This window comes from Anopheles nili, chromosome X, assembly GCF_943737925.1.
Source record: "Anopheles nili chromosome X, idAnoNiliSN_F5_01, whole genome shotgun sequence".
NCBI classification, from domain to species: domain Eukaryota; kingdom Metazoa; phylum Arthropoda; class Insecta; order Diptera; family Culicidae; genus Anopheles; species Anopheles nili.
In genome coordinates this window covers 6034814-6047881 of record NC_071293.1, presented here as the reverse complement: position 1 = coordinate 6047881, position 13068 = coordinate 6034814, and the positions used below count along the sequence as shown (strand labels likewise).

Sequence of the window (13068 nt, the reverse complement as noted above, 5' to 3'; positions counted from 1 at the left end):
GATTTCCCTCGCTCTCACGTGCGTTTGCTCTCGCGTTTTTTGTTTTCCTCGCGCGCTCTGTTTGCAGCAGCATCCAGCGTTGTTTCTTTTTTTTTTCAACCAACACACACCAATAGCACGCCAGCAGGAGCTACACTTTCACTTTTGCACTGATTCGCGCGCAACACGGCGTGTGAAAGCACCGTCGAACGAGTGCTGGCAGGTTTCCCAGGATGGTGTGGAAAATGGAGCTTTCAGGGAGAGCTGAATTGAAGTCGGAAAATTGCCAGTGGTACTGGCACAAACCACACGAGATGAAGAACCTCAAGAAGAGAAAAAAATAGCGCTCTAAAATATGCCACGAATAAAATCCTGCCTGACTCTTAAAGTCCTGTAAGTCTACCAAAAACTCCACCAAAATAAAAAGCACCAGCGTTCCTGTTTCGGTTTCTCCCATAATTCTATTTATGTTTGCATAATAAAGGGACGCTTATCACACGAAAGTGCTAGCTCGAACAGGCAAACGACTGCCGGGTAATTCATCTCCGACGACAAATGGACATAAAACAAGAGCCTATGACGAGCGCGTCAATTTTTAAACAACGCCAAAGGCAAAAATAGAACTCCCCCAGGCACCCAGTTGGGGTTTGTGCAAGGATGCGTGCTGCGACGAGGGGTTGAGGTGGGTGCTGGCGGCTGCGCCGCTCGTTAGTGCGAGCAGGTGGCTTTCCCGAGCGCAAGGACGACCGAACGCGAGACCGATCCTGCAACCGTGAGCCCGAGCAAACCGTGTTGCGTTCTTGCGTGTGATCTCGATTCGAATTTCCCGCTCCTGGTCGCCATCGCTTTTGCTGCCATCGGGGCGGGGTGGGAGGAAAAGTCTCCAGCTCCCTCGGCACGGTGGCCCGCTCGCTTCACTCCACCACCTCAGCCAGCCTGCTCGGGAGCGGGAAACGTCCTTCGTGATCGTGTGACACGCAACAGGGCGCAAGGATGTGGAAAAATCTCCATCCAGGGAAAATCCGGACGCAGCGGGTTTCCGATTGCGGCTTGGTCGTGCTGAAAACAAAAAGCATTTTCCAGCACCAACAGCTGGGGGAAAAAAAAATGAACAAAATAAAGCATAGCAACAGACCCGGTTGCTTCGGTTGCATACCTTCGGGCGCATTATCTCGGCGCAGGAGAGAATACGGATCCGGTATCGTGAGAGAGACACCCTTGCATGCGAAGCTCTATCTCTCTCTCTCTCTCTCTCTCTCTCGTGTTCATCTCTCACTCTTACACTCACAAAGCGGAAGCATCGTTTCCTGAACTCTCATCCCACTCACTCCAACCGAGCTGTTCGCGAACATCTAGGCAACCCGCACAGCACTCCAGCGCGATTTTCCCGCCGCCGGGAAAAAGGCAGCTCAAACGCGCGCACACACACACGTACACATGCTCGTCGTGCTGGTCGTCGTTGTTCGGAGGGGGTTGGCGCCGAAGCTCGTACATCGCCCGATCTCATTTCAGTCGCGTACGGGTGCGAGTCTGGACGTGTCTCAGCACGCGCGAGCAGGAACCATACATCCGGGTACTCCGCTCCGGTACTAGCGACCACTGGAAAAACACCACGACAGCCACCCCACCCCCCGAAGCCATCGGGAACACTCCTCCCCCTCTTTCTAACCTTTGGCAGTATCGCTCGAAGGACGAAATCAGAAGCACGATCGAGCAGCAGCAGCAGCAGTAGCGCTATAGCAGATCCTGAATTTGAGGCTCCTTTTTTTAAGACAGCGACGCGTGCGTGCGTCCGTGTGCTCTCTACAGGTGTGCGTGTGCGTGTGTTTGTGCGAGTGTGTGTGTTTGTGTGCTTTGTGGCCAAAAATACGCGTGTGAGTGAGTGGCAGCAAAACGAACCAGCTCAGCAGTTCATGCAATCAACGATCGTGCGCTTTTCAGCTCGCAGCAAAGCTACGCCCAATCAACCTACCCGCGGCTAAAGCGCCCTCTGCGAAAACTCACCCCTTCCCACCCCGCCCCCCCTCACTCGTGCGATCCATCAACACCCAGCGTAAGGCGCAATGGGCTCGTTCCCGCCGGTGGTCGAGCTGAACGTCGGTGGTACGCCGTACGCGGCCAGCCTCAAGACGCTGCTCGCCGAGGAGGGCTCCTGGTTGCAGGAGACGTTCGGTGGGGGTGCCCCACCCCCCGACCTGCCCGTTGACGGGCGGGGTCGGTTCTTCATCGATCGCGATGGGGTACTATTCCAGCACGTGCTCGACTACCTGCGTGATCCGGCTCGCTACGCTCTGCCAACGGGCAGCCTGGAACGGGATCGATTGCGCCGCGAGGCTGACTTCTTCCGGCTGGCCGGTTTGCAGGAGCAGCTGGCGAAGCAGACGCCCGGTTGCATTACGATTGGGTACCGGGGTAGCTTCCAGTTTGGGCGCGATGGCCTCGCGGATGTCAAGTTCCGCAAGATCACGCGTTTGCTCGTGCATGGGCGGGTTGCGCTTTGCCGGGAGGTGTTTGGTGACACCCTGAATGAGTCCCGCGATCCGGATCATGGTGCACCGGATCGGTATACTGCCCGCTTCTTCCTTAAGCACGTGTTCATCGAGCAGGCGTTCGACATGCTGCAGGAGCAGGGCTTCCGGCTCGTCGGTAGCTGCGGCTCCGGTACGGCTGGTTCGGTTTCGGAGAACCTCAAACCGGGCGTTGACACCGAGGAGAACCGCTGGAATCACTACAATGAGTTTGTCTTCGTGCGCGACTAAGCCCCGCGCATCGCACACACCCACCTACACACACACACACACACCATCGACACACACACATATATATACACGAACAAACGAGCATGCGGACACGAGCCGACCTTCGAGGGCACCGAGAATGCAGCTGGTGGCAGCTGGTAGTGAGGTGAGCTAACAACGATCCCAACAGGTTGAGCACCCCAAACTTGGGTTGTTCATCTTATCTGCATCCATCACCCTATCATCCGAGCTAAGGCACGCGGTAACACCGAAAGTCAGGTCAGGAGAGACCTTTTGTGTGGGTTGCGCTGAAGAAATCAATCAAAAAATGTAAATCACGTCTGCAGAGCGCGTTAATCGGGGCGCTAGGGACGACCGCACGCATCTTGCCTGTGAAGGAGTTACCCAGGGGAGGCGAGGAGGTGCTGAAGGGAAGGGGGTTCTAACAAGCTGATGGTGTTGGGAGTTGGGTGTCTCCTGACAGACGCGGGACATCACAGGACTCATTCCTACGCAGACTGATGGAGCAAGAGTCTAATTTTCTGCTCCATTTTCTTGAATCTCCCCGTGGAGTCGCGTTCCCTGAGCGACAGTTACCAGCTCGTTCCCTTGGATGTGATGCATGGCAGGAGTTTGTAAGGTAGCTGAAGTTGAAACCATGCTAACTCCGGGCTTAATTAACCGGTTCACAGTCGGATCTGTGTGGTGGAGAATTTAAAAAGGAGGTATACGCCTTCGTTGCTGGGACTTGTGAGCTCACTCAAACGTCTCTTTTGACATTTATTTTGTACTGGAAGAGTTCTGAAGAGTACCACCGTTTAGTTAAAAGTTGTAATAATGTTTAACAGTAAGAGACAACATATAGTTTGAGCATCACAACAATTTTGAGTCGAGAATCAACGTAGCAGCGAGCACATAGGAACACAAGTGGTCCTGCAAAATCTTCCAAAATCCCACGAGGCATTCTTATACTTTGTTAACATGTAGCTTTTTCCTGCAAAGGTATCACTTCCCTCTTGCGAGCAATATAAAAGGGTTCTACAATCTGTTGCTTCATTTAATTACAAGCTCATCGCTGTCACTTTATGAGGGACTTTTTTACGCAAAGCTTTGCCAAAACCTGTGGTAACGTCACCCACTCAGCATAAACTTGTCCCCGAATGTAGACACTTTGTGACAGGTTGACGAAGAGGTGGAAAGAATATTCAAGTTGCTATACAACAGAAGCAAAAGTTCATGGCGGAAGCGAAACATCTCTTTTATGAGCAAATTGTGTGAAATGTATACATGCTGACAAGCGTTCTAAGGCCTTCCAATGAAGATGAAAATGTATTAGACGTTGAAGTTCTCCTAACATCTCAGATCCAAGACGTCCGCAGTACTACGTTGCGCTATCTCACTGCCTATATCTGCAATGCTAACGATGACGATGAAAGTGTTCGTATCTTTGGTGTTCATCCACTCTAAACAAATTATGTCAGGTTTAAGACTCTGAAACCTCCAAACAAACAAGCAGAAAAGTCCCCTTACATCCCCCATGACATCTCAACAATGAAAACCCTCCAAGAAGCTGTGGTCGAGCGCAAGTTTTAAGTTCTTTTCCCATGTGTAATTGAATGTTACAACCACCAGCACTCGTAATGGGCAGATATATCGCAACACCAGAGTAAAAAGCTCTAGCCAACTGCATGAAACTCCCCATTCTTCTCACTTCCAACCCACCATGGAGGCAGATGTCACTCCACTCAATTTTCTGCGCATCGCTCTCGACTAGGTTACGTTGGACTCGCGGATTGGACGCCATGAGGCGTTTTTGAAATGAGAATTCGATAAGCCATCGCGCAAGAAACGCACGAAAGAAGAAGACACCATCGCGCCCTTCAATTGAGCGAACCATTTAACCCTTGACGGAAGCTGAACGAAGGCTGCGGGACTGAGGCGAACAAGCTAAAGCTGCCAGAAAATAATTCCAACTCTCGCATCTTCAACTGAACTTGATCGGCCCGGTGCTGGATGGCAGGGTTCCGGAAAAAAAGCCGTGCCCAAGGAGAAAGGGACAGAGAGCGAGAGTGATCAAAAAGGCAAGGGAACAAAGCGGAAAAAGAAAAAAAATACAGGCAAGACATCACGGCTAGATTTCATGTCCAATTCAGGCTCGCCTTTCCCGAATGCACGGGAAGCACCCGAAACCAGGCGGCACAATGAAATAAGTAACCCAAGAAGGGCTCTTACAGGAAGAAGAAAAGGGAAAAGACAGTGGGAGGGGAATAGGGGGAGTGGAGGAGCACGAGCGCTCTCAACTTCCACCTCGAGCCTGACGATTCTTGGCCTCGGGAAAATCGATTTTCCCGTATTCTCATCCCGCCGGCTCTTCCAGCCATCATTCGCCCCCGGGGCGTGTCATTCGGCTTGGCTCGTGTTCTAGGGCAAGCGAAGGGGGGAAGGAAAGGTAAGGGGAGGGAGAGGAAGGCAGGCAGTGAGGGAGGGTTGGAAATTATTTGCCCCAGCACCCGGAGCAAGTCCTGCTGGAAAGCCCACCCCATCGGGAAAGCCTTACACCGGAGCAATCATAGACTATGACGATGAAAGGGGGCAAAGACGAAGGGGGGGAGGTCGAAGGGAACGGGGAGGAAATCCTTCCCCCAGGCCCAAACGCCCGAGGAGCCCAGATCGTTCGTCTCCGATTGCGCCCGTCCATCTCGGTTCTTTTGGTTCATATTTTTCAAAAGACATCCTGCCCCTCGGGTTGAAGGCCCCACGAGCGCAGGGAAAGTGGGATGAATTTTCCTCACTTGACATACACTCGCGCACACACACACACACACACTGGCACGGGGAAAACAGCCTCAAGAGCAATGGAGCGGTGTTTGACTTCGTGTGTCCATTTTTGTGGATCACAATTACGCGACCCAGGGTTCGGTTTTGTGACGGCTGAATGCTGCCCCATCTGGTGGGAAAATCTCGACTACATGTGCGCGTGTGTGTTGGTAAAAAGAATCCTTCTTTTCAAACTCCTTTTCTGACGGCCAAGGAATTGACAGGGATGAAAATCAGTGGTGTGGAGCAAAAGAGATATCATTTTATAGTCGAAAATTAAGGTCACGGTCGGGCAGGGTTGCTTTTCTTGCTCTTACTTTCCTTCTCTTTCACACACAGTTACGCACCTTCTCGCTCTAACTCCTTCTTCGGAAACGGAGGAAGCCAAAAGGCAAACGATCTCGGAGGGCAAAATTATCTGCAAAACCTCTGCGACCAACGGGGGAATCAATTACAGCGTCCTTTTTTTTCTATTTTGCTCGCCTTTAACCGGCTCTGACCGTGTGAATTGAATCTAAAGATGCATCTTGTAGCCCCCAACGAAAGGACGAACGAACGTGCAAAAAGGCGAGGTGTTGCGTGGTCCTTCTTTGACCGATTGCAAGGAATGGTTTTGCCATTGGCATCCCTTTTTCCTGGGTTTTCCGCAGCTTCCTTCTGCAATTTTTAGCATTAAATATGTTTTAATTTTTTCTTCCTTTCTCTCTCTCTCTCGTTTTTGACATCCTTTCTCGTGCAGGATGCGCCCAGGAGCACGAAGGAAATGCCGGCGAATAACACGAGCACTGGATCGCACGGCAACAGCAGCAAAAATAGAACCACCTTAGGAAGATGGCACCGTCAGGACGTGCGTTAAAACTGAGCCCTTTTCCGAGGCTCACACGGCGAGTCCTTGCGCCACACGGGACGATCGAGCTGAATCCGACAAACTCGAACTTTTGCAGCCCCTTAAAGTTCGTACCCTTCGCATTGAGCTCGATCGCCGGGCCGGACCAAAACTGCATCGGAGAGAGTGAGAGAGAGAGAGAGCGCCATCCAGCTGCAACTCACCTTCACCCCACCCCAAATAAAAACCCACCCGTCGGCGGCGAAGACGCACCAATCAACCACCACCATTGGAACTGGGAAAAGCGCGAGTGAAATTCCAGAAAAAAAGAATCAGAAAATGCACCCACCAAAAAGGCATTTGTTTTTTTAAATAGCAGCCATCGGAAGGGAAAAAGTCACCACTACTTTTCCCATGTTTCCTTCACCCGCCAGCAAAACCAAGTCAGCCATCGTTTTCGTAGTTTTGTAGCAGTAGTTTCGAAGGACAACAAGGTAAGAGCATCATAACGCATACACACAAACACAGACGCAGAATACTAGTCAAATTTGTAGGAAAAACCACCACAGGAGCAGGGCCCAAGCGGAAATGAAAAATCGGCAGCAAAAACCCACCGATTTGGCGAGAGTAGCGAGGGAGGTGAACGAACGGAAGGGAAGAGAAGAGCAGAGGAGGAGGAGGGAAGAGCCGAAGGAGAGTCCTTCCAGGGAGCAGGGTTGAGGCACAACGGGAACAATCAGCAACATCAATAATAGTTACAATAATAGCCACTAGCGTACTCGTAGAGCAATTGGTCAGTCGTGTTTCATTTCCATTTTTTCCTTATTTTTATACGAAAACCCCTAACCGCCCGTTGATGGGGAAGAGAAGATGGGAAAGGAATAGAATGTTTGGCTAATTTCCCCCACCGCTCAAGCCCTCTCCCCCCCCCACGGATTCACCCCGATTCCTCGAGCACGGTCCCAAGGGTGGTTAAATTTGCACCAGCACCAACCTCCTAGAAAAAAACCTAACCTCAAGGGCTTCAAAATGTTGCATCGAAATAAAAACAACAACCCCAACCCCTTCCCGTTGGTAATGGTCCGCGCGTGCAGTTTTCCACGGTGCTTGGGAGCCGAGCCGAGGTTTATTATTAATTAACCCCACCGTCGGACGCAAAGAGTGGTCAGGAGTTAGTGAGGACGTGGCCCCACACCGAGACGGCGTGAATAAGCCGTTTTGCAGTTTCCACCCCGCTCGGTATAAACAATGAGCCGGTGTAGCACACCGGAGGGATGGTGCCCAGGGTGGAGGGGAATGGGATGGAGGGAACCTATCGGGCCGGTAAGGGAACGCACAATACACATCTACAGACGCGGTTGGTTGCAAGAAAACGCCCGACCCCTTCGATCCGTTCACAGTGGAAAATGGTGGGAAAAGTGTCCAAAATGAGAGGGAAATTCACAAATCCTAGAACTCACGTTTTGGAGAGCAAAACACAAACCACAGACATCGAACCGGTGAAAGGGAAACGCGCGAAACACACACGTATGCAGGACACGCCAGGAGACAGTGGGCTACACAAACTTTTACACTCATACACCCAATTGACTACAAGTATTTAAGCGATTTAAGCAACATAAATCAAGAACTTGAAGCGGGTAGACGCGGGTAACGTGGAAGGGGAGCAGCATAAAAGAGCAAGTGGAAAAAAAAACGAAACAAGCAGTAAGCAGAAGGAAGTGTAGAAGAAGCAAAAGCAAACATGCACATGCGAGAAGAAGCAGAAAACCAAAACTGCGCATGTTGGAGCATTAAGGAATCGATAACTTACTAAATACAAGGCGTAAACAAAAAAAATTAACCAGTGGGAGCACAAGAAATAAACTTTAAGAAGAAAACCCAAGTGAGATAGATCAAGAAAATAATAGTAATGAAAAAAAAATGATACAATAGTGAAATCAAACCAATAGCGAGCAAGTGACGTAAGAAAAAAAAATTTAATTGTACGAGTATATATAAAATGGCGACGGATGCTGGCCAGAATGAGAAGAGTAGCTAAAAGGAAGAGGAAAGCGACATTTTGACATCCGTTTGGTACCCACGTGAGGAATGACAGATAAAATTACAAATCAAAGACGAACAGGGCTTGACCAAAGATAACCGATACGGGTGCGCTAGACGCGAACTGGCTCTGAACTTTAGGTTTTCCAGCTAGAAAAACTGGGAGCATAAATTATATTGTACGAAGGGATGAGTTTTCCCACGGGTTTTCCGATGTTTTTCTACATTTTCCCAGCGAGTTTTCTCCGCACAGTTTTGATGAAGAGCAGACGAGAAACACGTTCGACATCTCGCTGTGCTGTTTGGGGTGGATAAAAATAGCCCCCAACACGGGGAAAAACCTCCCAACTCCCACACGGGTGCAATAATCGTTAATCGAACGGAAGCGCACCGAGGGTCGGGAGGTGTTGGTTCATAAACATATTGACTTCGAATCGCCGAATCGCCAAACGCGTCCCGGCTCATTTTCCCGATCGTTCGTGGTCGTAAGCACCGGAAATGCGGCTGGATTTTCCCGTGGACCATCGCCACCCGCCGGAAAATAGTATAAACACATGACGACGCCCCTGTTTTGTCCGCTTTGGCGAGCCAATTTTCCCGACCCGGCCTGAGGTGGTAAACATTTACGGTGCGCCCATTCGTGGCCGACGCCATTCTTTACTTTGATCTCTCGCGTCGTGAAACGCTGGTCGCATCCTGTTTACGCGAGCAGGTAGCCCTCGGACTTGACGGCAGGTCTTTCGATTAAGCCCACGTCACTGACAAAATGCCGCACGTCAAACGCAACCGGTTCGGTTATTATTTTTTCATCACCACCCTGTAGGGGTGAGAGCCGAAAAACGCTGAGGAAAAAGCCAAAACCTCCACTGGACTTGGCGGTCCTGGGGCGAGAAGGTCGCAAAATCATGACGCAACACTCGAAACGAGCAAAAGCGAGAGTCGTGGGATTGTCGCGAACGGGAAGGAACGTACTGGCAGATCCCGGGCCAGGGTTAGAGGCTGTTGACGATGGTAGAACTTATCAGATGAGCAAAGCTTAACCTAACAAAACACAGCCGGAAGGAAAACGATATCTCTTTAATTATTAATGCGATCGCGCGCGGAAGGAGCATAATGATAATGATGATGATGATGATGAACATGATGATGATGATGATACTTCAAATATTACAACTACAAACTACTAACAACTACTATTCACGGTAATGGTAATGAACTATACTACTACACAATAAAAGTAAAGCGGAAGACGAAAAATCAAGCCGAAACCAGTGGAACGGAAGACAATGAAGGAATATAACAAGCAACAACAGCAAAAAAAATATGAAAAGAAATGGAATATTATCGATAAGAAATACCAAGAGAAACAAAAATGAAAAAATGCAGAACTTAGTAGTGAGAAATGCAAAATGCAAAATGCAAAAATAATAATAATAATATTAATAATATTAATAAAAGAATAATTATAATTAATGAAAAAAGCAGCAAAGAGAGCAAAAAAAACCACACAGAAATGATCATTGATATATATATCTTCAACCAAAGTTAAGATAAGTGAGAAACAAAAACCCAGAAAAAAACCCTAGAAAAAAATCCAACAGCAAATCATATGGCATATAGGGTGCGCGGAATGGTATAGCATGAAACGTTGGAAGAGGGGAGAGAGTTTAAGGGTGGCAGAAGGCGCAGGGCGTCATTCCACGGTACGAAGCTAAAAGAACGGATCGCGCCCATTCGAAGTCGAAATTGGATTCCAAATGCCCCAAAGCTCTGACGCCAAAAACAAGGGCACACGTGAGTTAGCCGAGAGGTGAGCTCTGAAGGGGATGGTCGAAAATTGAAAGATGATCGTGAGGGGAGAGCAATGAACAAGAGAAGAAGCGAAGTGGGTGGAGTGGGGGGGGGGGGGGGTAAAAGGACGAAAAGAAATGTATGGCAGAGCGTGCAGTGCTGGAAGGAAGTAAAAATAAAACCATGGAAAAACCCAATCCCGCATCGATGTGTCTTTATTCCAGCAGAAGTTCCACGAGACCACGTGGGCGTGGGTGGAAAACTTTCCAAACCATCCGAAAGCATCCTGGCCAAGGGATGGATCCTTTTTTATCCGCGGCAAATCCCAAACCGTCGGCTCATTAATCACGATAATGTGAGCCACCAGACGGTGAGTTAGTGGCTCGAGAGGGTTCCGGGCAACTCCGAAGAGAAATCCAGTCACCGAGAGGTAGCGTGACCTACTTCTGCTGGAGGAGTCCGTGTCAAGGTGAGGAACCTCACTAACGGTCGCCGTAAAGGCGCACGGATCAAAGGAGCTTGCTTCATCCGTGACGGGTGGCTGCTACAGTTGACTGACGCTAGCTAACCTTAGGCAGGATGAGTGATCGTTTCAACGTCGAAAAAGCGACCAACGGTTACCTGTACTTCTCTGCCCAAGCAGGTTGATATAAAAACGTGCAGCATTCGCTCTCTGCAAACCACACAACGACTCTTGACGAGCGTGGCTTCATCAATCGGTTGATTTTTTTTTATTCTCTACCATCACGCTGCGACACCTATTGCTGACATTGGTGGACATTTTGCCAATTTGCATGGAAATGAGCATTGCTGTCGAATCCGAACGGTCTGCAGTGATACCGGTCCAGCTGCAGTGGAGTTACCAGACGTGTGGTAGACCATGACACGTGCTGTCACCAACCGGGCCTCATCAGAACCTCATCAAGCTCGACAGCTCGCTGGGTTTTTTTGCTTCTTTTTTTAGCATCATCTCCCCTGTTGAATCGGATGCAGATGTGCGGCAGAAGCCGGGCACGTGAAAATTGAACGTTCCTCCAATTCCGACGCTTCTTCGTTGGCTGATTGACGCGACTGACAAAGTGCCGCCCGAACAATGTAGCCCTGGTCGTTATGGTAGAGCAATATGCACGGAATGGTAGCCTCTGGCATCACTCTAGAACTCCAATGGATCTCAAGAGGGCTGGCTGAAGCTGGACCAAACCGAGCTGGACCTACTCCTTGTCAGGGGAGGTTATGTTTTTGATCACTAAAGTATTATTATTATTTTTACAAGGATAGCTTCGCCTTTTTTCTCAAGAGAACTTCAACTCTTTCTACCTCACCGAAGGATTAATCTCAAGCATGCTTCATTTTGTACCATGTTCTAGCAGCCCTGGACCTTACCCACCTAATGAGATTAAAACACAGCCTTAACCAAGACTCGGTGAGCGTGTTGATTGCTGCTCCAAAATCCACCCACCAGAACGGCTTACCCACGCACGGACGAAAAGGATCGATCCCAAAACGACAGTCCCTCGCAAGCGTCAACGAACGGGCTCTCGTGATGATGATGAAGTGTGAATTCAATTCTGACAGCACACCGGCACCGATGGTGCACCTGGTCGAAGGCTCGTACAAAACAGCTTCCCGGACGGTGATTGTGAAAATACAATTTTCCTCCTCTCACCACCGAACCGGCGCAAAACAAAACACCTAGAACAGCCAAATAAATGGCGCTTCTGTTCGAGACGGTGAGGCCTGACATGCCCATCGTTTCCATTCTGCTCGCTCGGCAAGCGCACGAAGGGCACGAAAGTGTACCTTTCCGCGGGAAGCAAAGACCTTACCGCTTCGTGCAGGCCAGACGTCGAAGGGCTGGTTGACAGGAGATAAAATCGTTACCAGAACAAGCAACGCACGAGAAACGTAGGCGAGGGTGTGATGATAATGTACGATGCAGTTGTCGAGCACCATGGAGGTATGGTACGAAAATACCTCCCCAGGGGGCGCTCGAGAGCCGGCCGGGTTCACAATGGCGTTCTTCTTGGTACGCTGGAATTTGTCCTGCCCGTGATGCCACCCTTTTGACGCTAACATGCTGTCCTGCTCGAAGGGATGGCCATGACGATGTGTTCTCTCACCTTCTGCTTGTTGAGGAACAATCGATCGGCACATGGGACCGGAACGTTTTGCAGTTTGCCTGCGGCATGTTAGCTCTTAGGTGCACGCGCCATTGCAGGGGTTGTCAACATGTGTGTGGCTTTGAGTGGCCGTTCGTCATACTTTCACCGACGTTGAGCAGCCCTGAAAGGGTGAGAATCAGGGCGGCTGCATGAGGAGTCCGCTTACCATAGCGCCCCGAGATAAGGACCGCGTGTTAATGTGGCTGTGTGCAACACCCGCGAACCAGAGCATAGAATGTGCCGTGTTGCGGGTTTGTTATCAAAACTCGGCAATTTCCAGTTGCACGGAAAGGTTGGGACCCTAGGAAGCCTTAGATTAATTTGTTGAGTCAACAACGCCACCAGTGACTGAGAGTCCGTGCTCAGTGGATGCTGTGACGTGCCGCCGGCACTACTACAGCAGCACGAGTTGGCATGACTTCTACACCAATCAATCAGCGAGCGGTGACGCTGTAATCTCGCTGTTCTGATCAGAAATCAGTGGCAATGCAACCGATCACAAGCCGGTTAGCAGCAGCCGTCTCGTCCTGTACGCAAACACGACGTACGAGTGATGTTTACGCGTTTGAATTGCTTCTAGATTGAGCACGAGTTGCCAGCGGCACGGCCATTGCAAATCAGGGTCACACTCAATGAGCGACTCGCCAGTAAACAACCGAATGTCGGTCGTGTTATTTCCCGCCACAAAACGCACCACACCGTGGTGGTAGTA

At 50.0% G+C, this 13068-nt stretch overlaps 1 protein-coding gene across 1 annotated transcript; it reads left to right on the top strand.

Annotated features, from left to right (window-relative positions):
- Nucleotides 1-2042: 2042 nt before the first annotated feature.
- LOC128729269 (BTB/POZ domain-containing protein KCTD8) lies at nucleotides 2043-9958 on the top strand. Its single transcript, XM_053822935.1, has 2 exons — nucleotides 2043-2883; nucleotides 6274-9958. Exon 1 carries the CDS (start codon nucleotides 2043-2045, stop codon nucleotides 2736-2738), a length of 696 nt encoding a protein of 231 aa, XP_053678910.1. The 3' UTR covers nucleotides 2739-2883; nucleotides 6274-9958.
- Nucleotides 9959-13068: the final 3110 nt, after the last annotated feature.